Genomic DNA, 20861 nt, shown 5'->3' on the forward strand with positions numbered 1-20861 from the left:
GCGGCACCAAGCGTTTATTTCACTGCACAGTGCCAAAAAGAATTAAAACAACATTAAACTCCCAGCAATAATGTTTAAGTCCTCGTTTCCAAGTGCCAAATTGCACCACTCTGGATCATACAGATGTTCGTTAATTATGCTAATTTTTATTAAACTATTAAAACGAGGAGTGCACTGGCACAGCAAGGCAGAGCCCAGTGCAGGGTGAACTCTGCTCTCGTCTGGAGGTGCTCATTTACATCTCACTAACGTGCTGATGCTTGAGACGAGGCTGCAGTGCTCGGGTTTTGGAGAGGGGAGGGGAGGAAGAGGGAGTTTGAGGGTTGGTTTTACCTAATTACACGCTAATGGGGCCTCTGTGCTCAATACCTGCATGGACTGGGTTGGATGGGGGGGTGGGGAGGAAGTAATTTAGCTGAGACTTTACAGAAGGGGCTGCAAACTCACGAATCTGGCAGATAATTGGTCAGCTGTGCGTGCAGCTCAGTGCTGTGGGCAGGGGGGAGTTTGGTGCTCTGTCCCAGTTGCCTATGGGCACCCAGCAGGGCCGTGGCACCCAGCAGCACTGGAAGCCAATCCTACCCCCTAGGGCCCCTCTCTGCTCCTGTCATGCAGCTCCTCTCCATCTCAGCGCTGCTGGAACTGTCAGATTCACTCCCAGGATGAAGAACCCCCCCTTTCCCCCCCCAGGCACTTTCTGCATTTCGTTCTCTGGTGCCAATGGAAGCCAAAAGCAGACACTCGTTCTGATAATCACCAGCAATCGGGGGCTCTTATGGCAGCCCATAAAAGGATTGATGCTGCTGAGCTCCATCCGCAAGGGAAAAAGAAGAGGACAGAGGGGAAATGAAACAAGACAACCACCACAAAAAAGAAACAAACCCAAAACCCAAACCAAGCCAAACCCCAACCACAAACCACTGCCACCAAACCCATGAACAAAGCCAGCTGGGGACACCTCCATGCTCTTTGGGAAGCTCCAAGTGCCCCATCCCACTCTTCTCTTCTTGCTGAGGCTCTGTGGGCTCTCCGTGGGGTTGAAATGTACCCCCGAGCAGCACTCCCAAGCCCTCCTTGCCTTTACACTCCTTTGCCAGCTCTCATAAACAACCCCTCTGGGCTCCGGGAACGCCATTCATCACCTCGCTTCGCACAGAAGATCAATGACGCTTTGATGGATGCAGAAGGAAAAGCCAATCAGTCAGAGACTTATCGGTTTATGATTGCTCAGCCCCATTATTAGTGCTTGTGTGTCATACATTATTGTTAGGAAAATGGAGGAATCTAATTCATCGATGAGGTACGAGGGGTCGGCTGACACCGGGGAGTTTTATACCAGGTCAGCTGTATGTCTAAAAGCAGCTCAGGGCTGTGGCAAGCTCTGAAATCCAGGCTCTACCCATCCACAAGGGCCTGCCTGTCCCCAGGGAACTTGCAGCATGGGGTGCAGCTGGGAGCTCCTTTCCCCACACACACAGAGCAGCTTTCTCTATGGAGGAGCAGCTCAGGTGCTGCTCACCACAGCCTGGCGCTGCCCCCTTCACACACCGCTCCTTTAAACCACAAATGATTCCCCCTTGCTCCCAGTGACTCAGCTCTCAGATGTTGCAGGAGTGGAGGTAATGGGGCATTGCTCTTTCCCCTCGTCCCATGTGCTGTGGATGTGGTGCCCGGCCCCACTGGTGTTCCCATCGTGTCCATCCCATTGGGGTCTGCATATCCATCCTATTGGGGTCCCCATCTCCATCCCTTCAGGGTCCTCATCTCCATCCCATTGGGGTCTGTGTATCTATCCTATTAGAATCCCCATGTCCATTGCACTGGGGTCTGTGTATCCATCCTATTGGGGTCCCTATGTCCATCCCATTGGGGTCCCCATATCCATCACACTGGGGTCTGCTTATCCATCCTATTGGGGTCCCCATCTCCATCCCATTGGGGTCTCCATTGCCTTGGGGTCTATGTATCCATCCTATTGGGGACCCCATGTCATCCCATCGGGGTCTGCATATCCATCCTATTGGGACCCCATGTCATCCCATTGGGGTCCCCATCTCCATCCCATTGGGGTCCCCATCTCCATCCTATTGGGGTCCCTATGTCCATCCCACTGGGGTCCCCATCTCCATCCCATTGGGGTCCCCATCTCCATCCCACTGGGGTCTGTGTATCCATGCCATTGGGGTCCCTATCTCCATCCCATCGGGGTCCCCATCTCCATCCCATTGGGTCTGCATATCCATCCTATTGGGGACCCCATGTCATCCCACTGGGGTCTGTGTATCCATGCCATTGGGGTCCCCATCTCCATCCCTTCGGGGTCCTCATCTCCATCCCATTGGGGTCTCCATTGCCTTGGGGTCTATGTATCCATCCTATTGGGAACCCCATGTCATCCCACTGGGGTCCCCATCTCCATCCCATTGAGGTCCCCATCTCCATCCCATTGGGGTCCCCATCTCCATCCCACCGGGGTCCGCATATCCATCCCATCAGAATCCCCACATCCACCCCATTGGGCTCCCCATGCCCCAGCCCAGGGGGAAGCCGGAGGTGGCAGAGATCTGATGGGACGGGGTGGTGATGTGAAGAAGCCGTATTAATATTTATTCCACCCAGCAGCTCCGCGCGGCTCCGCCGTGCTCTGACCGCAGCACCAACCCTCAGGCACCGCAAACACAATTTGAAAACAATGTGACGGAAATGTTTAATCTGCTCAGCCCATCTGTGCTGCGTATTTCTCCAGATCTCCCTGAGAGAGGCGCCTTCGAATCTCCACATTGCCTTTAATATTCTCCTAAATCACCTCCCCACCGCACTTCAAGGGCCATTGCTACAATATCACAGGTTCACCGAGAGTGCACGGGAGAAGGGGGGGGGTGGGGGTGTGGGGATGGGGATGGGGGTGTCGGCGGGGAGATTTTTTATCTTAAAGTATTTCCCAGGGTTGGTGTTCCTGTGCCCCTCGGACAGACGTAGGGAGAGGAGAAAAGGAATAAGGGGTGAGGAGAAAGGAGGTGGAGGGGGGTGTGTGAGGGGGAATTGGAGTGAAGTTATTGTGCCGTTGCTGGGGGGGCGACCGGCGCGGCTGTTCAGAACCAAACAGGCTGGAATGGTGCTGAAATCTTTCTTGAAGAATTGTTTTTATGCATCTCTTTCCTCGGCTGCCTGTGGTTGGAGATGGCATCGCTCCCTGCAGTGCCCCATCCTGCTCTGAGCAGCCACAGGGAGCTGGGGGGGGCCTAAAGCAGCATGGTGAGGGTCTGGCGCAGCCAAGGCAGCTCCTTGTGGGGGTACAGCTGGCTCTGAGGGCTCCTGGCCATGGCCCTTCCCCATCCCCATCCCTTGTGCCTGTCCCCATCTCTGTCCCCACTGCAAAGGACACAACACCCATCCCTGCCTTCATCCCTATCCCTGTCCCTTGTCTCTATCCCTGTCCCCATCCTCATCCCTGTCCCCGTCCCTATCTTTATCCCTATCTTTATCCCTATCTTTATCCCCATCCCCATCCCCATCCCCATCCCTATCCCTATCCCTATCCCTATCCCTATCCCTATCCCTATCCCTATCCCTATCCCTATCCCTATCCCTATCCCTATCCCTATCCCTATCCTACCTACAGCCCTCTCCCCATCCCTATCCCTGTCCTCTGTCCCCATCCCTGTCCTTGTCCCTGTCTCTCCCCATCCCCATCCCCATCCCCACCCCCATCCCTGTCCCCATCATCGTGCTTATCCCCATCTCCATCCATGTCCCTATCTCCATCCCTCTCTCCATCCCAATCCCTATCCCCACGTCCCCATCCCCATCCCTGTCCATCTCCAGCCCTCTCCCCATCCCCATCCCCATCTCAGTCCCCCTCCCGCCGTTGCCATGGCAGCAGCATCGCTTCCTGCCCCCCGGGGCCGCAGCCGGATCCACCTGCTCCTCCCGACCCTCGCGGGGTCATCGTCAGGTCGCCAGAATAAATGAACGCGAGCACTAATGATGTGTTTGCTGGCTGTTTATGCTCTCTGTGTGTCAGGGGCACTCACATTTAGAGAGCTCATTATGGCTGCAATTAGACTGCACCACCGCTAGATATTTAACTCCTTTTTCTTTTAAATTAGCATTTTAATAACGTGCTTTGAGCAGGGGAAACAAAATGACCATTTTTCACGGACAAACTTCCCTAGCTGTAGGTGCAACTCTAATGGTGAAGTTGCACGGGAGGTACAACAGCGCCCGGATCGCTCCCATCCCCGGTGCTGAGCGGAGAGGGAGGGGGGGTTGGGGGTGGGCTGGAGGATGGAGCTCTTTTTATTTGCTTTATCGCACACTCCATTTCCTAAATTTGTTCTGCAGCCAATTATTTTCGCCTTTAAAGCCTGATGGAAGCGAGCAGCCGCCCGCGTTCGGCTCTGCCCGTGACCTGTGAAGAGGGCTGGTGGTAATTGTGCACATGTGTGCGCCCGCGTGCGAGGAGCCGAGCTGTGAGCAGAGGGATGGGAGCAGCAGGGGAGGGGGGGAATTCAACCACCCCCCCCCCCCGGGGTCACCGGGCACGGCGCAAATCCTCTCTTCCTCCCCATGTTGGGATTTGGGGTTTCTGCTCCTTGGATCCCATCCTTCGCCCATCATCCCAGGAGCCATCCTGGATGCAATGCAGCCGAAGGGGAAACCTCACTTGATGGGGGGAATGGGGATGGGGAGAGGAAGGCACAGAGCTGCCGGGTCTGGAGTGTGAGTGCTGTGCATCCACCCAGCTGTACCGCCTCATAAATACGGCACGGAGAGCTGTAATTTGGTGATAGCTACCCCAGGACATATCTAAGATCCACTTCTGTTATTTTAATTAAATACTGCATTATGGTTTGTGACAACTTCAGCGCTATCGCCTAAATGAATTTGGAATTAAAGTCTTACTTAGGCATTCCACTACACCCCCCCCCCCCTCCCCTCCACCCCTCGGTGGTGCAAAGCAAAGGGCCATAAAACTGAGATGTTTGTTTGTTTACAGATGGAGCAGCTCGGAGGAGGAAAGCAGGAGGAGAGGAGAGAGCTTTGGAAGGAGGGATTTTTGGTGCACGGCGCTTTGTTGGCTGTCAGTTGTCAGAATCTCTCATTTTTAACCACTGATTTGCTGCTTGTCCCATAGAAGAGCACTGGAAGGGTTGGGATGTTGGGGTTACACCTTTGGGAATGGCTCAGCGTTGGATTCCTGAAGGAGAATTATGGCAAAGGGAAACTTTTGGTGCCCAGGAGCGGGACGTTCGGTTCCATCCATCCACATAAACTCATCTCGAATGAAAGCAGTGCGTGACATTTGGCGATGGAACAGCTTTAAATGTTACAGCATCCATTGCTTTAAATGTTACCCGCGCCTCGTGAACCGGGAGACGGTTTTATTATTAGCTCCGTCTCTAACGAACAAAGCTCTCTGCTGTCTGCTGCTCATCCACGTTAGCAAAGGCAACAGGGGAGGAGGGGGTGGCAAGGATGGCCGTCCCCTTTTGGCAAAGCCGTGCCACCTATGGGCCTTATTCTGCCCACGTGCCGACACCTGGCCCTCACTTTCCCCCCATCACTCCCTCAATTGCTGCTCCATCCCAAATCGAAGCAACTCACACCCATCCGCCGCACAGAACAGCGCTACCCGTTGGGTACAGTGCAAAAAAAGCTGGGTTGGTTGGGGGTTTTTTTGGCCTCCTATTCCAAACGGGGCACTGTTATACACCCCCCCCACCCCCCTTCAACCCTCCATCACTAAATCTATTCCTGATAACAGCACGGCTGACTCCAAAGGAACCGCTGCCTACAATGGTGACTCTGGAAAATGGAAGCATTGTCACACTTAAAGACACAAATTTCCCCCGTAATATATTCGAATGGAAACCTCTGAATCCAATACTACATGGGCATATCTAATAAATTCACAATATTTCAGCCTCAACAGCCTTCAACGGTTAGTTTTAAAGATTTATGCGGTAAAAAATTACTCGGTGATGAATATAGTTTATTCTGTGCGGTATTGGAGGGTATAAGGAATTAAACTACTGTCTTTAACAGTGAATTTATTATTACCTCTGTCAAAGACGAAGTCTTTAACAGCGTTTATTATAAATTTCCAGGCACAATAAATGGTCAAAGTGTGCCTCAGAAGCCCCACGGGGGGACCAGGTGCTGGGAGGGGCTGTGATGCGGGCCCTGTGCTGGGCATGGTGGGGGGCTGGGGGCTTCTTGGTGAGCCCTGAGGGATGGGAACCTACTGCTGGTGTGGCCTCAGTGCCCAGTGGGTATCAACAGTGGTGGGTGGGTGACAAGAGTGGGGGATGGGTGACAGCAGCCACAGATGGGTGACAAAAGCCATTGGAGGATGATAACAGTATTGAGAGGGTGGCAGCCTTGGTTCGTGGGTGCCAGCAGCCACGGGGGGGTGACAGCAGCTATGGATGGGCAACAAAAGCCATTGGAGGATGATAACTGTGGGTCACAGCATTGACCAGTGGGTGCCAGCAGCCACAGGGGGGGTGACAAAAGCCACTGGAGGATGAAAACAGTGGTGGGAGGGTGGCAGCCTTGGCCCGTGGGTGACAGCGGCCATGAGTGGGGGGTGGGTGACAACAGTGGCGAGTGGGTGCCAGCAGCCACGGGTGGGTGACAAAAGCCATTGGAGGATGACAACAGTGGTACCGGGGGTGGCACCCCTGGTCAGTGGGTGCCAGCAGCCATGGATGGGTGCCATCACTGCGCTGGCGATGAAACCCGGACAGCATTGCTCTCCAGCAGCTCCACCACCCTTTGTCCTCACCCTCTCTGGGTGTCCCTCATTTATACAAATTACCTGGGAGGAATGAAGCTGCCAGGGGCTCGTTCTGGACGATTGGTTCCCGCCGGGGGCTCGGGGCCGGCGGGGAAGGGGCGGAGGTGGGGGGGAGGAGAGACAGGGGGGGCAGCCCTCGCTTGGATGTGACCGACGTGTGACCGTTGCCTCCCGGCTGACCCCGGCCCGGCGCCCGCCGCCCCCGTGCGGTGTCCCGGTCGCCCCCGCTAGGTGTCACCGCCAGCCTTCGCTCGGAGCCCCGATACCCCCCCCCACCCCCCCTCCGCCTTCAGTGAAAGCAATTGAGAGAATTAACTTATCCGCTTTTATGGCCTGCTTGTCACATCCAACTAAGCCCACTTAAAATAGGAAGTCTCGCTGCATTCGGATAATTATCATAACGTACAAATCACTCAGCCGAGGGACCAGGGATTGGGGCTGTGGGAAAGGACACGGCGTTCTGCTGGGATGATGGCTTCCCCCTCCCCGTGGCTGTCAGCCCCCCCTCCCCCCCATCCCCACACACACACACCGGGTGGGCGGCAGCATTTTGGGGTCTCTATGCGATGGGGTGACGGGCTCTGCATCCATCCCCAATGCTTTAACAAACCTGGTGGCACCAGGGGGGTGAATAGAGAGGGGACCCGCATCCCTCGGGTGCCAGCTGTAGTGAGGGAGCCAGCACCTGAGGGATGCTCCTGTGTCCATAGCACCCAACAGCCCGGTGTCCTGCACCCATGGGACCGTGCTGTCTGCATTGCATGGCTCTGCACAGGGACCTGGGACACACGGCAAGGAGAGACCCTGCAGCCATAAGCCCTGCACACCCTGAACCACGCGCTCACCCAGGTGCCCAGGTGAGGGATGGCTCCAAGCAATTGTCCTGGGGACAAACCCATCCCTGCCCAGCATGCTGCAGCCCCCCCTGCCCACCCCACGCCCTGCTGCTGAATCCCTGCCAGCTACTGATGTCCACTAACCCCCAAATCACTTTTCCCCGCTGTTGCTGCTGGAAATGTCAGACAGGACCCGAGCAGCAGCCGGCATGTGTTTCAAACACACCAGATGGATTTTTATATTAGCTACTATTTCATGTTCAGACAGAGCGACCGCACCGCTCAAAACTGCAGCCTCGACGCTGCCGAGTTTGCTTCTGTGAGATTAATTCTGCGAAATTAATTGGGACAAGATTGAAAAGGAAATTAAAATGCAGCTGAGTGAACAGGCTTTTCAAACACCTTTCCCCCCCGCTCGCCTCTCCCTGCATTTCCCCCCCCCCCCCCCCCATCACTTCGGTTCTGCCACGGCCGCGAGCATCCGTCGCACAAAGTAATTTACGGGGGGAAAGCTCTCAGGACCCATCGGTTACGTGTGAGGAAGCCAGCACAAGAGTCGCAATCTGGAGGCACTGAAGAGAGAGAGAACCCCGCTGAGCCTCCAAGCTGTGTCCCTGCGCTGGCAGGGCAGCACTGTGCCCCAATCCGGGCACTGCGTGGGGATGTGGGACGTCGGCCAGCTGCTGCTGCTGCTGTAAGCCCAGAGATGGAGGGATGAGCCCGGGCTGTGGGTTCAGGCCTGGAGCATGGCAGGCTCATCTTGCTGCTGTAAAGCAGCAGGGGGGGCAGAGGCAGTAAATGCAGCCGTAAAAAGCGCTTTGAGATCCACAGATGGGAAATTCTCAGCCTTCCAGAAAAAGGCAAGAATAAAAGCCGTGCTCTGCCGCTGCCAAAGATGCAGCTGCTTTTGTGGGGCTGAGCAGGGCTTCAGAACCACGGGTCCAACATCAACCATGTGGGTGCATGGGGGTGGGTGAGTGAACCCCCCCTCTCCCCCCCCTCCGGTTCAGTGCCACTCACACAATGCAGCCATCCCAGCCAGGGCCACTGCAGTCCGGTTGGGAGCAGCTGGGAGCCCTGCAGGGATACACGGGGCTGGAAGGGTCACAGCACAGCACAGCTCCCTGCCCTGCTCTTGCAACCACTTGATGTATTCACCTGCGCGTGTCTGCTGGAGAGAGCTGTGCTCACACCCGGCTGAGCAACTCAATTACCCCTGTAATACCCGAGCAACAGCACGCACAGGCTCCATTACCGTGAAGAAAATCTTGCTTTGGGGCATTTCTGATGCCACACGTAAACATAGGAGGCGGTGAGGGCCGCAGGCAAGAAGGGGTGACGGCGGGGACACGAATTGGCTGCGGGGAGGGGGGAACTCACAGGGTTGGGGACACACTGCTATGTGCATATGGGAGCTAGACCCCAAAATTCCACTGCCTGCTCTGTTAATTAGGACGTATCCCCGTGCTTTGATTTTCTCTGCCCCCCCCCCCCAGCTCCCCACCAGCTCTGTTGGGCTGCAGGGCCCTACCTTGCTCAGGATGTAGATGAGGTCCCCGCGGTGGAAGGAGAGCTCGTTGGGGTGCTCACCGCTGCAGTCCCACACGCCCTGGTAGTAATTGGCAAAATCCCTTCCTGCAGAGCAAAGGAAAGGTCAGGGGGATGGGGGGTAACTGGGGAAATACTGGGGTCAGGGTGTGGGGGTCTGAGGGTAGGAGCTGCAATCAGTCGGTATGTGGGGGGAAGACAAGGAGGTGTTGGTGCCATTTTGCACAGTGGCCTCAGTCTTTTCCATCGGCTGTGGACCGCAGGCTGGAAGGGACATTATGAACCAGCAAAGTCTTGTTTTCTCCTTTCTAGAGGGAGGCAAAATGATTTCTGTGCTGGGAGTCATGGGTTTGTGTTGGTGAAACTGTCAGCAAACTGCATGCCAAGGCTGGGGACTGCCCTTGGATAAATGTCCGTGTGGGTCGGATGGAAAATGGAGCAGCAGCATTTCCAGAAGGAAACATTTCCATCTTTGCCATTTCAGAATGGCATTTCCCATCCAATGCAGGCCCAGAGACCACAGCCAATGTGAAAAGTGGGTCCCTGGAAAGGGGCAGAGAGCATCTCACTGTGCAATGGGACCAGACCAGCCAACACCACGCACCTGGAGATGCTGCCCTACTTTGCAGGCTGGGGAAGGGATTCATCCCAACACATCCAACAGATCCACGGCAGCGTCATAAACACACCCTAAAATCACATTCCTGGTTTCCAAGCACACAAAATGACCATTCAGACATGCAGGACATGTCCTGGTGGTGCAGCACCGATGTGGGGGTGGAGGGGGGGGGGGGGGAAATCCAGATGTCACAACACGGGCACCTCCGTGATGAGGCCCCTGTGAATAATTAAACCCAATAAAACCACACTGTGCAGGAGGGGGATTTGAGCACCGGCGTTGCACCGATGCACTGTGCTGCTCTGCCTGAACCGAGCCCAGAAAGCATAAATAGAAAATATCGAGCACATGTTGGAGGAAATGTTTCTAATATGGTATAAGGGACCGAGTGATAAGGGTGCATCTGGAGTGCTGTGCCCGGATTTGATCACCTAAATATGAAAAAGGACATTACAGAGATGGATAATGGTGCAGCAGGGAGCGACTGGAATGACTCAGGGACTTGGGGAACTTAAATAGAAAGGCTGGGAAAAAAAAAAAAACAAAAAGAAGGAAAAAAAAAAAAGTAGGTCTGCATCCTTTGGAAAGTATTAAAGGGGGAGCACACAGCGGTGAGGAAAAGATTGTGAAGGGAATAGAAGGAGAAGGAGCTACTGAGTTATTTAAGCTTGTGCAAAGTGCAGGAAGCAGAGGTTATGAACTGGAGGCAGAGGAAGTCCTGGGGCACTGAGCAGGACGAAGCAGGCAGCAGCTCTGCAGCAGGCAGAAAATGGTGTAAGTGCCACCAAAGGTCACTGCAGCACCGTGATGCAGAGAACATCATGCAGGCTGGTGCTGCTGTGAGCGGCCCTGTGCTCCCCGTGTGAAGCAGGACTGCTTATTAACTCCAGTGATGTCCACTGGTCCAGGAAAAGGTCTCAGCCTTCGCTCCAGCACCTCCTTCCAAAGGTCAGCATTAATTGCATTGCATGGAAATGCCTGGTGATGAGAGCGTAGCGCGGCTCTGCGTTGAGCCACAGTTTCAAAAGCGAGATGTTTGTGCAAGCTGTTGAGAATATCGTGTTCAAATTAAGGTGGTGTGCAGTGAGGGGGGTCCCGATCCCTGTCAGCACTCGGACATAAGGCCAGGAAAGGGAAGATGTCACTCTGCGGTGTCCCAATGGGACAGCAGCTCTCCCAGGTGCCCTGCCTGCAGATCTGAACCTGCGTTCAGGGCAGAGACACGACGTGAGTGTGACTGATTTACACTGATGTAAGTGGGGCGAGTGCCTCCTCCCACGTTTATGGGCCTCGGGGTCACGAAGGAAATCAGCCAAATGTGACAACTGCGTCACTGCCTTCCGCAGCCCGAGGAGCCCCAAGCAGGGCTGGGGGAGAAGCTCCTGCCCCAACCTCTCTGCTTTGGGCTCGTGGCTTTGGCAGCCTGTTGATGCTGAAGCCTGATGACAACTGTCTGCAGCTCGGTGGCTTTCTCTGCTAGGTGAAACCTCCTGCCATGCTCATTGCAGGAGACAAGCTTCGGGGCTCTTCTGTTTTTCTGAGGATAGGAGTTCTGCTCTCTGTATTTGATGGGTCAGGCTGTGTGGCAGCAGCAGCTCGTCAGGCATAGAAGGCAGGAAGGGACCGAGCAGCATGAGCTGTGCAAACAGGCATCTTGGCTGGAGCAACCCGCAGCTCCTGGTTGGATTTGCTGGGCTGGTTTGGTTTTGTGGCATCTTTGCTGTTCTTAGAAATGAGAAACAATAGTTTTCCATTCTCCAAATGCTCACTGGGCACTTTGGCTTTATGCTGCCAACCCAGTTCTGTGCTCAAGGGATGCTGTCATCCCCTCACCCTTCGTCCAGTTGGATCACAGCACAAACATCCCAGGCTGAAGGCACAGGGGCTGGGACTCCTGGAGCTGTGAGAACTTTTTGCTCTTGAAATGGAGCCCAGCATTTGAGAGGCAGGAGCCTCACGTGTTATTTAGCATAGAAACAGACACAGGACCCAAAGCAATCATGACCACACTAATAATGAAACCGGCCATGATGCTTAACAAAAATCACAGATGTCAGGAGGATGCTAACGAATACAAGCAGGGCATTAAAAAGTGTGCAGAGCTGGGATAGGTGGAGCCAGCACCATCAGGGTGCCCTTGGGTCACCCCCAGCCCTCCAGCACTCTGCTCCTGCAAGGGAACCAAGGCAGCTCCTCTCTGAGATGCTGGGAGTGCTGTGGAAGGTGAAGACAAATGCGTGCTTGCAGTGCATGTCCCAGCTCCTTCTGCTTTCCTCAGCCCGTGCCCAGGAGTCCCCAGGGATGCAGGTGTGACGATGGTGGTGCAGTTTATAAAGATGAGGAGGTCGTTTTTCCAAGCTCTGGGCACTGCTGTCACGGCCACATGCTCCAGTGGCTGAATAAGTCATCGTGCTGGGGGTGGGGGTAGGTGGGAAACAAGCAGTGTGAGGGCACAGGGCTCGCAGGTTTGCTTCGTTGTCTGCAGACAGCAAGGACTCAACCCTGCATTGAGATGGGAACACTGGGAAGCTGGGCAAGGGGCTGCAGGACAGCTGAGAGCCCCTCTGGGGGAGTAACCCAGCAGTGCTCGGGGTGTCTGCACCCCCATGTGTGTGCTTCCAAGAATGCCCCACCACGTGTGAAGCCAACCCAGGCACCTGCTGTCTGATGAGCCCCTCTGCTCCCTGCCACCCAACGGCTCCATGCTCTGAGTGCCAGCAGATTTGCCACCCCCTGGCTGAGCATCTCCAGGCTATGCGTGTCCCCTCGGGGCCCCCCCCGGGCTGGGCCAGCAGTATGCAAGGCAGGAAGGTCCCAGCCCAACCCACAAGCACTGCTTTCCTGTGCCAGGATGGAAGCGGTGATGGAAAGTGAAGCAGGTGGGACCGGGGAGGAAACAGACCTTCCGCTCCCATCCCATGGTGCAGATCCCTAAGGAAAAAGCAGGGGGGTGGAACCTGTGAAGCTCTGAGAGGCTCTTGGGGCTGCCTGCTCTGGGCGGTGTTGGTTCCGGCAGCGGTGCTGAGCGTCCAGCCGGCTTCCCGTGCCCACAGCCGGCTTCCTCTGAGCCCTGACTCACGTCCTTCCTCATCTCCTGTCATGTCTGCCCCACCTCCTCTCGATGTGTGCTCCTCCACCAGCACCCGCACCTCCACATCCCCTGGTTGCCTCCATTGGGACATCCATAGAGCTGGCCAACGTGGGCTGGGCTCTTACCGCGGTGCTGCCCGCTGCCGTCGTCCTCGCTGTCCTCAGGAACATTGGGGTCCTTCTCTGGAAGGGGAAAACAGAGCAGAGAAGCCACAGGGAGAGCTGTGAGTGCAGCAGAACAGTGCCAGGCCATTGCTAGCACTGCACCAAACCCGCAGGCTTGGGCTGTGGAGAGCATCCGACTGTCAGAATAATAAATTCCTGGCTTAATTGTGGAGAGTGGGAGGGAGGAAGTCGCGGATAATATTTTAAAACGTGTTGCATCCAAATATGAATTGTTGTTAACACTGGTAAAAACAAATCACTTATTATAGCCTCATAAATTTAAGCAGCACTTTGCCAAGTGCCCGATAGGAAGAGACGCTTTCCTGTTCAGCGCTTGCAGCCTGGGGAAAACGAGACAGAGAGGAGAAATGCCAGGGCAGAAACACATGGGAGGATGGTGAACAGAAGCAGAAATCAGAGAGGAGAAAAAGGAACCCAGGCAGCCACCGGCACAGCTGTGCAGGATGGGGAAAGGGGGGCAGAAAATAAAGAGTAACGAGAAGTGATACTGCTGGAAAGGTTAAGTGTGAGCTGGGGGGCTGTGGGGATGCTCTGGGGAATGGCGACTGTCAGAAACACGGGTCCATGTGCAAATAGGTTTAAATAAGACATAAGCGAGCCAGCACTGGGCACTCTGCTGATCCCACGTGGCTCAGAAGCAGCCCATCCCTGTGGCACCTGGTTGGGGATGTGGCCCCTCTGTCTCCCCCCACGCAGCTCTGATCAATGCAAACCGGGTCAGAGCTCCGCTGTGAGTCACAAATTGGATCCCATGTTGGAGGGTCACCGCCGCTGCTCCCCCATTAGATGGGAAGCGGCACCGAAGATCTTTTCTAAATAAATCAGACTTTATTGTAAAACTCGGCCACTGACGAGACAGAACCTCGTTAGCATTGATTTTTAAATAAATTATTGAAAGTGGCTTTGGCCTGCTCTTTGCATTTGTAAAGGAGGATGTAAATGCATCCGCACCGCCGCTCTGCCTCCACCTTTCCCATGCACGCTCCCCAACCCTCACATCTGGATTCCTTTAGGCTTTAACCAACAGCCCCCTGATCCACTCCTGGCATGGAGTCAGCCCCACTGAGCCCTGTGCCATGAAAGCCCCAAATCGTGCCCCCAGCGTGGGTGCTGCTGCTGCACCCCCATGGGATGGGACCATGTTTTGGGGAGCTGACATTGCAGCTCTGCTGGGTGTCCCCCACCTTCCATCTCTGCACACGCTTCCTGCAGGCGGTGCTTCCAGCCCCGGAGCTGAGCTGTCCTCAGGAAACCCAGAGCCCTCTGTGAATCCACCCCACACATACACACAACTCTCCTTGGGAAGCTGGCAGCAGGAAAAGGCAAAGCGTGGTGGAAATACCTCTGCATTTCCATGAGCAACACCATACAAAGTCTGCCAACACTGCGGCGGTGGCACCGTGTCCTGCACAGGTTTTTTTTTCCCCATATTTGATGGGATGGGACAAGTCTCAAGCAGAAATGAAGCCACACAGCCCTCGCTGCTTGCATCACCCTCCTGGCGGCTGAGAGCTCTGCAGCTCAGAGGAGTCGGTGATGCATTCAGACCTCTGTGCCTCAGTTTCCCCTTCTTTCCACCTTGCCACGGTGATTACTGCTCTGTGCCATCTGCAAAAGGTGCTCAGAGGAAGCCCCCAGGTTATGCTCAGCCCCACAGCTGCTGCCCTGCGCTGGTGGGCTGCAAGGCAGTGATGGATGGAGGCTTGGAGGGGGGAAGGAAGGAGATTTGCCTGGGATGTCTCAGCAAAACATGGTGAGGATGGATGGCCCTGGTGAAGGCATAGAGCCTGGCATGCTGCTGAGCTGCATCTGCACAGATCTGTGTCTGTGCTCCAGCCACCATCCGTGCAGATTTTGCTCTGTGCATGCAGCGAAGGCGGCTGTGGGGATGCAACAAGTTCCCCTGCATGTGGCAGCCCTTCAGCCTCGTGCAACCAGGTGCTCGTCTGAATCACATCTGCAAAAGGTAAAACTGCTTCCTTTTCAGAACCTGGATGTTTGATTTTGGTCAATATCTCGATTTTACCACGGCAAATCAGAGGGAAATGCTGAAAAATGCATCTCCTGGGGTCTGCATCGCTTCTCACTATCCCACCTCCTTGTGCAGAGCACCACAGCCTCAGCCACAGCATCCCTGGGGAATGCATTTACCAGGGCAGCCCATCCCTATGGGGCAGCCACCCTGGGGTCTGGGACCCCCCCCCAGCAGACCCCATCCCATCCCTGTGCGTGGCCATTGCACCGTGTGCCCCACTGCTGTGCCGGAGCAGCCTGGGCGTTGGGCACATTCTCAGAGGAGCTGTGTTTTAATGTAGCAATTTGATTCAATTTTCCACTCTATAAAATTACCCATCACTGCTCGTTGCTTCCTAACAGACACCTTCACTCTTAATTTAACAATCCTATCGAATTCTGCCAGGGAAATTGGAAAAATTTATCACCTGTGAAATTTTATTTTTCCTTGGTTGTATCTGTTTTTGTAAAACTTCATTAACGACGATGACTTGCTGAGGAAATTATCTCTTCATTTCCCCCCTTTCCTTTTTTTCCCTCTCTCTCTATCTCTCTATTGCACTCAGGACATGAGGGAGGGGGTCGGGCCCAGAGGAGCCCCCAGCTTGGATAGGGACCCTCTCCCACATTTCTGGGGGGTGAGAGGTGCAATGGGGATGTACCTGGGGGGAGCAGATTGCTCCGACCCACTGTTTGCATTCTATGCCTGGTTCCTCACTGCCACATTCCTGCTCCTGCTCATCATCTCTGTGCTTTCACCCTCAAGGGGCTGAGCACTGGGAATTGGGGCAGAAATCCCCCTGCATTCCCCATGCCTTAGGCCAAGCAGAAGGGAGCCCAGGAAGGCTGCAGGAGGGTTGGGAAATGGCCATGGGATGTGGGCACCTTTCAAGGATCTTCTGCCCCTTGTCCCAAAAGCTGGAGTCTCCAAAGCCCTGCAATACAGGCGGGCATTTGAGAGCATTTAAAGGGCACAAATAACACCCATGGCAAATTTGCAGCCCTTGATGCACTCTGCACCTCAGAGCAGGGGCAACAGAAGGATCCGTACCCAGGTCAGCACAATGCAGGCTCATGCCAGGATCACCATCAGCCCCATTTGGAACAAATCTCACATCTGATATCTGCTCTGTAGCTGCTGCTGGCAGCCGTAGGGCAGAGAGGAGCTGGATGCAGCTGCCACAGCAGCAAGGGATGCTGAACCCCTTCGTGTTTCACATGCACCTGGAACTGCAGAGCAGAGGCTCCTGCTGAGTGCAGGAATCACTGCAGGTGAGGAAGAGAGAACTGCAGCCCAAAGAGCTGATGATGTAAGCGGAGAAGGAAAAGGTTGGGAAGGAAAGATGAAGGTAGACAGGAGCTGAGGCTGCCTGGGGTTGTGCTGGCAGCCCAGGAGCCCCTGCTCTGCTCCCTGCAGCTGCCTGGATGCCACTTGCCAAGCAGAGATTTCCTCCTTGTGCACCAGCATACTTCCTGGTACATTTATTTTTTTTTTTTTAATCACTACAAATACAAAGCCCTGAAAGAAAACAAGAAGAAATAAGAATAAATAACCCATTTTGCACCTCTAAATGCAGACAGAGAGCAACCTTACCTGAGAGGGATGGGGGTACAGTGCTGGGCAGCGCCAACCTCGGCACAGAGGCTGAACAGCGTGTGTTTGAATCAGGCTCAGGTGACCCCCTGACCAAGCCCTAGGGCATGTTGCACTGTGATTTCTGCTGCACCAGTGAGAAATGTTGCAGATCATGTCACCCCTCTCCGGCCGTTTCTGTGCCAAGGAGATTGCTCCTGGCTTCTCTCACAGCAGCCACAGCCCTGCTGCCTCCAGGCCTCCTGCGCTGCTAGCGAGCAAGCGCTGGTCTTTAATGCAGTTATTTTATCATCTCTTGGAAGCCTAGTAATCATGTTACAGCCATGACTGCATGCCCAGAAGGGAGCATTTTCATCATCTAACTCTGATTCTCCAGGTAACACAGCCCAGTAGGAGCTGCCTCACTTGAATTTACAAAATCCCCATCTCGCCAGAGCAGAAGGGGTTTGCTCTTGTAGTCCATCAGCCAGCCTGAACAAAGAAACCGAGCTGCTCCTTTGAGTTATAGGCCTATTAAACTCAGCAGAGCCTGAGATGTTCATTCCCATCATGACGTGTTTGTTGGCCAAGGTCTCCTGCCATGTTTGCAGGGTTAAAGTTAGGGCACGGCTTGGGTTTTAACATCATCATTTTGTTGTTTACCTGGGAAAACCTCGTAGATGTCATCTTCTTCCATCCCGTCATCTTGATTCAGGGTAGTGTTGTGAGATGCTGTGGTCACGGAGTCAGAGCTCCCCACGTCATTGTAGAGCTCTTCCTCCTCCTCATCGTATGGGATAGTGAGGGAGCTCAGATCTGCTGGGAGAGAGCAAAGATGGTGGAGAAGAGCAGACTTTGCCAAGCTGCACGCTGGAATTTGCAGTGAGCTGAAATCAAGCAAGAAAGATTGTGCAGCTGTACTTGGTGCTCACCGTGCACCTTGCAGAGAGGGCTCTGTCCCCTCGCTGACTGCACAGCTTAGCAGCAGAGGTGGAGAAAGGAGGGCTCCTGATCCTCCTCTGAGCTCTGCTGTGACCCCAGCAGGGCCTTGGCTTAACACAAACCCGCAGGATCCTGCAGGGACTTGGCTAGAAAGGGCTGCAGGGATTTGCCCCAATGATTGGGGTTGGCTTGGGCCAAGCTACCAGACTCACCCTTCAGGAGGAACTGGATCTGATCCACCCAATCTTCAGCCTCTGCTGGACTTGGGGCTGTGAACTGGAGAGAGGTTCACCTGTTACCGTGCTGTTTCTTGGATGCACGAAGAGGAGGAAGATTTGGAACTAAAATAAGGGATTGAGTGCTTGCATCTGCCATTGTCTGTCCTGGGGGCTGTGGGGAAGCCATTTCACTTCTTTATCTCCTTATTCCAAACAGGGAAGCAGAAGCAGAGCAAAGCTAGACTATCCCAAAGGAAGGCTGTCAAGCCTAATTCATTAAAAGAATTCAGATGGAAACCACAATCCCTATTGAATATACAACACTGACTGTGAACCGAGGCTCTAGATTACAAAGTCTCCCTGACTCTCTGGGAGGAGCTGTGCATTGGACCACGTTTTTCATTGCACCAGGCTCAACAGATGGGAAGTTTAAATTCAGCAAGGCTCTGAAGTGCTTATTTAAAAACGGGCTTTTCCAAACCCAGTGTCCTCATTGAACCCTTCTGCCCTTCGAGCACAAAGGGAGCCCAGGGTCACCTGCAGGTCCATGCGGAGGTGACTGGATGAGATGGAGAAGCACCAGCACCTTCTGCAGAGCTTATTATTATTGTTATCATGGTCCTTTTCAACCCAGGCCATCCTATGATTCTTGTTTTGTTGAACTGGAGACTGACGTTTGCGGGTTCACAGCCTCCCCAACCCTGCAGGTCCACCCAGTGCCTTGGGTCTGGCACCATGAGCTCCCAAGCTGTGATCAAACAACACCAAGGCTCCTCTTCTTCCCCCAGCTCCTACCTCATAGGTGCGTTTCCCAGGGCAGACTAATTCAAAACAGCATCTTCTGCGTGAGTCTTTGCGGAGATGGAAAGCCAGCCGGGCGCTATAATGCTCAATGGAGAAGGTGCCTTTAGGTTGCTTGCCTGGGAGAAGAGAAATTAAGAATTCTGGAGTTTATATCTTTTATCAAACCCTCGTGAGTGGGGCAGATGTTTGTTGCCTACGTTGGGAAACTGAGCTCTATCACGTATCACTGGGAGCAAATCTAAGCATCCTTCCCCCCCCCGGAAATCTAAAGAGAACATTATAAAATCTTCATAAAGACACAGCAAAGAGGACGCAATTTTAAGCCTCCAGAGACTGTGAGCTGCCACTGAAAGGTTGCCAGGGTCACGGGGTTGTATGAGATGAGCTGCTTGTAATGAAGCAGAGACCACTGTGTACTTGGGGAAATATGATAGCAACGGCTCTTGTGCTGGTAAGGAATTAGTGGGTCGGTGTGCAGGAAGAAATGCTTAGTGGGGCCTGGGAGGATTGGCCTATGGATGCTGTAGATGCACACACACGGCCCCAGCAGCCAGGCTGGAGAGAGAGAACATCACTGCCATCGTTTGAGGCACGTTTATTTACCCCAGCTGGATAGCCAGCTCATTATTTCCTTATGAATCTTCTTGAGTAAGTGTGGGAGTGTGATTCGGGCAGCTGCTCTTAACTTTTTTATTTGGATGAAGCCCAGCCCTGTGAAAAACATTCAGTCCATCAGGAAGAGGTTTGCTTTACTCTGTTGCCTTCTGGAGACCGTTTGGGAGCTGACAGCTGTCCATCTCCCACCAGAACAATGCTGTGTCAGCTCTTGCATTCGAGCTCATCTGCAACCCTTTGCATCCTCAAAGGAGGTGGAAAAAGGCAGAGAAGATTCAGCTCCATCCCCATAAGCTGCTGGAGTTTGATGCAGAGTGGCCATTGCAAACCAAGGATGTATGTGTGTATTTTGTGAGCAGTTAACAGGCCACGATGCTGGATGGGTGGAACAGAGGAAGGCAGGCCATATATCTCATTGTGCTGGAGATATTAGCTGTCTGTTTGTATGTACCTGATGGAGCACGACTGCAAAATATTTATACACACTGACGTGTGGGTTATATACAGCCACTTAGGGGGCTGAAGCCCAGCTGATGGCTAATGGAAAGCTTGGTGTGTCATTTTATTTACATGCAGCTCTGTCCCTGTCTTTCTCTTGTCTTCCTCCCTTCCTACAAAGACGTTGGGGGACTGGAAATAAAAAAGCCAGCTGAGATACACTTTTCTACAAGAGCCTGTATGTTTTTTCTTGATAGGGACTTACAGCCATCCTCTTCTTTGTCTTATGCATAAGAAAAGAAAGTGGGGGTTCAGCAGGAGGAAGCTGAGATGACATCCAGGTCCCTTCAGTGCTTTTGGAAACTGCAGCCCACATCTCGGTTTTATCAGAGATGAACACTGAGGGCACGTTTGCTCCTTTTTACACTAATTGCCTCATTTGCCTTTGGGATCGAGTGCCCCGGGGGGCTCCTGGGGACCACATGCCCTCAAAGCCACCCTTTCCCAAAGGAGGACATTTCCAGGCACTGCTGTGCTCTGAATGAATGTCTGAATCCAGGTTTCTTCATCCAAATCAATTCCTGAAACTCCATCAGCTGCAGGGAAGGCAATGGACCACAGCCTGTGCTCTTTTCTTGCCAGGTATTGGCCTGCCCTGTGGTCGAAGCTCTCATATCCCCTTTGCCAGCCTTATCCACACCTTCAGCCACTGCCCACAGTTTGGGGCAGTGCCTCGCCACTTACTTTTCTCATTGGCATAGTAGTAAAAGGTCTTTCTGTGGAGGACACACCACCTCTTCTGCCACTCCGACCCGAAAAAGCTGTGGTCTAGAAGGGAAAAACACAACACAGGAATAAACACATTCATTCCTGTTCTTCTGCTGAACAAGGATCTCACACAAATGGAGAGGAAAAAGATTTTTTTTTTCCCAACAAAATCCTGCTTGTTTCTGGGATAAAATTCAGGCAAGCGAGTTTAGGTGCAAAACCTCAACTAAAGCAAGGAGAGCAAGGCAGTCTTAGCAGGAAAGAACACAGCTTTAGGTGAAACATTCCTAATTGAGCTTCAGGGTCTTTTTCTCTGTAATTGGAGCAAGCTACTGCATGCACAGGACCAGTGACACAGCTCAACTTATGAGCACAAGGAAGAAAGGGGTTGTTCTCACCCCATCCCACC

General features: G+C 53.7%; 1 protein-coding gene across 6 annotated transcripts in view; it reads right to left on the bottom strand.

Annotated features, from left to right (window-relative positions):
• Positions 1-20861, bottom strand: part of SKAP1 (src kinase associated phosphoprotein 1) — a 124243-nt gene that overhangs the window by 1423 nt on the left and 101959 nt on the right. For 2 of the 6 annotated variants that reach the window (XM_052700119.1, XM_052700121.1), the window contains exons 6-11: positions 20429-20512; positions 18623-18747; positions 17822-17885; positions 17331-17486; positions 13022-13078; positions 9170-9273 (exon numbers count right to left, since the gene is read on the bottom strand). In XM_052700119.1, the coding sequence (XP_052556079.1) occupies positions 9170-9273; positions 13022-13078; positions 17331-17486; positions 17822-17885; positions 18623-18747; positions 20429-20512 (590 nt within the window). Of the gene's footprint in view, positions 1-709; positions 1170-9169; positions 9274-13021; positions 13079-17330; positions 17487-17821; positions 17886-18622; positions 18748-20428; positions 20513-20861 lie in introns of those variants that run through there. The other 4 variants (XM_052700120.1, XM_052700122.1, XM_052700125.1 and 1 more) reach the window with 3 other exon arrangements.

The sequence above is a fragment of the Tympanuchus pallidicinctus genome, unplaced genomic scaffold (assembly GCF_026119805.1).
Source record: "Tympanuchus pallidicinctus isolate F22 unplaced genomic scaffold, pur_lepc_1.0 scaffold39, whole genome shotgun sequence".
In the NCBI taxonomy this organism is placed as follows: domain Eukaryota; kingdom Metazoa; phylum Chordata; class Aves; order Galliformes; family Phasianidae; genus Tympanuchus; species Tympanuchus pallidicinctus.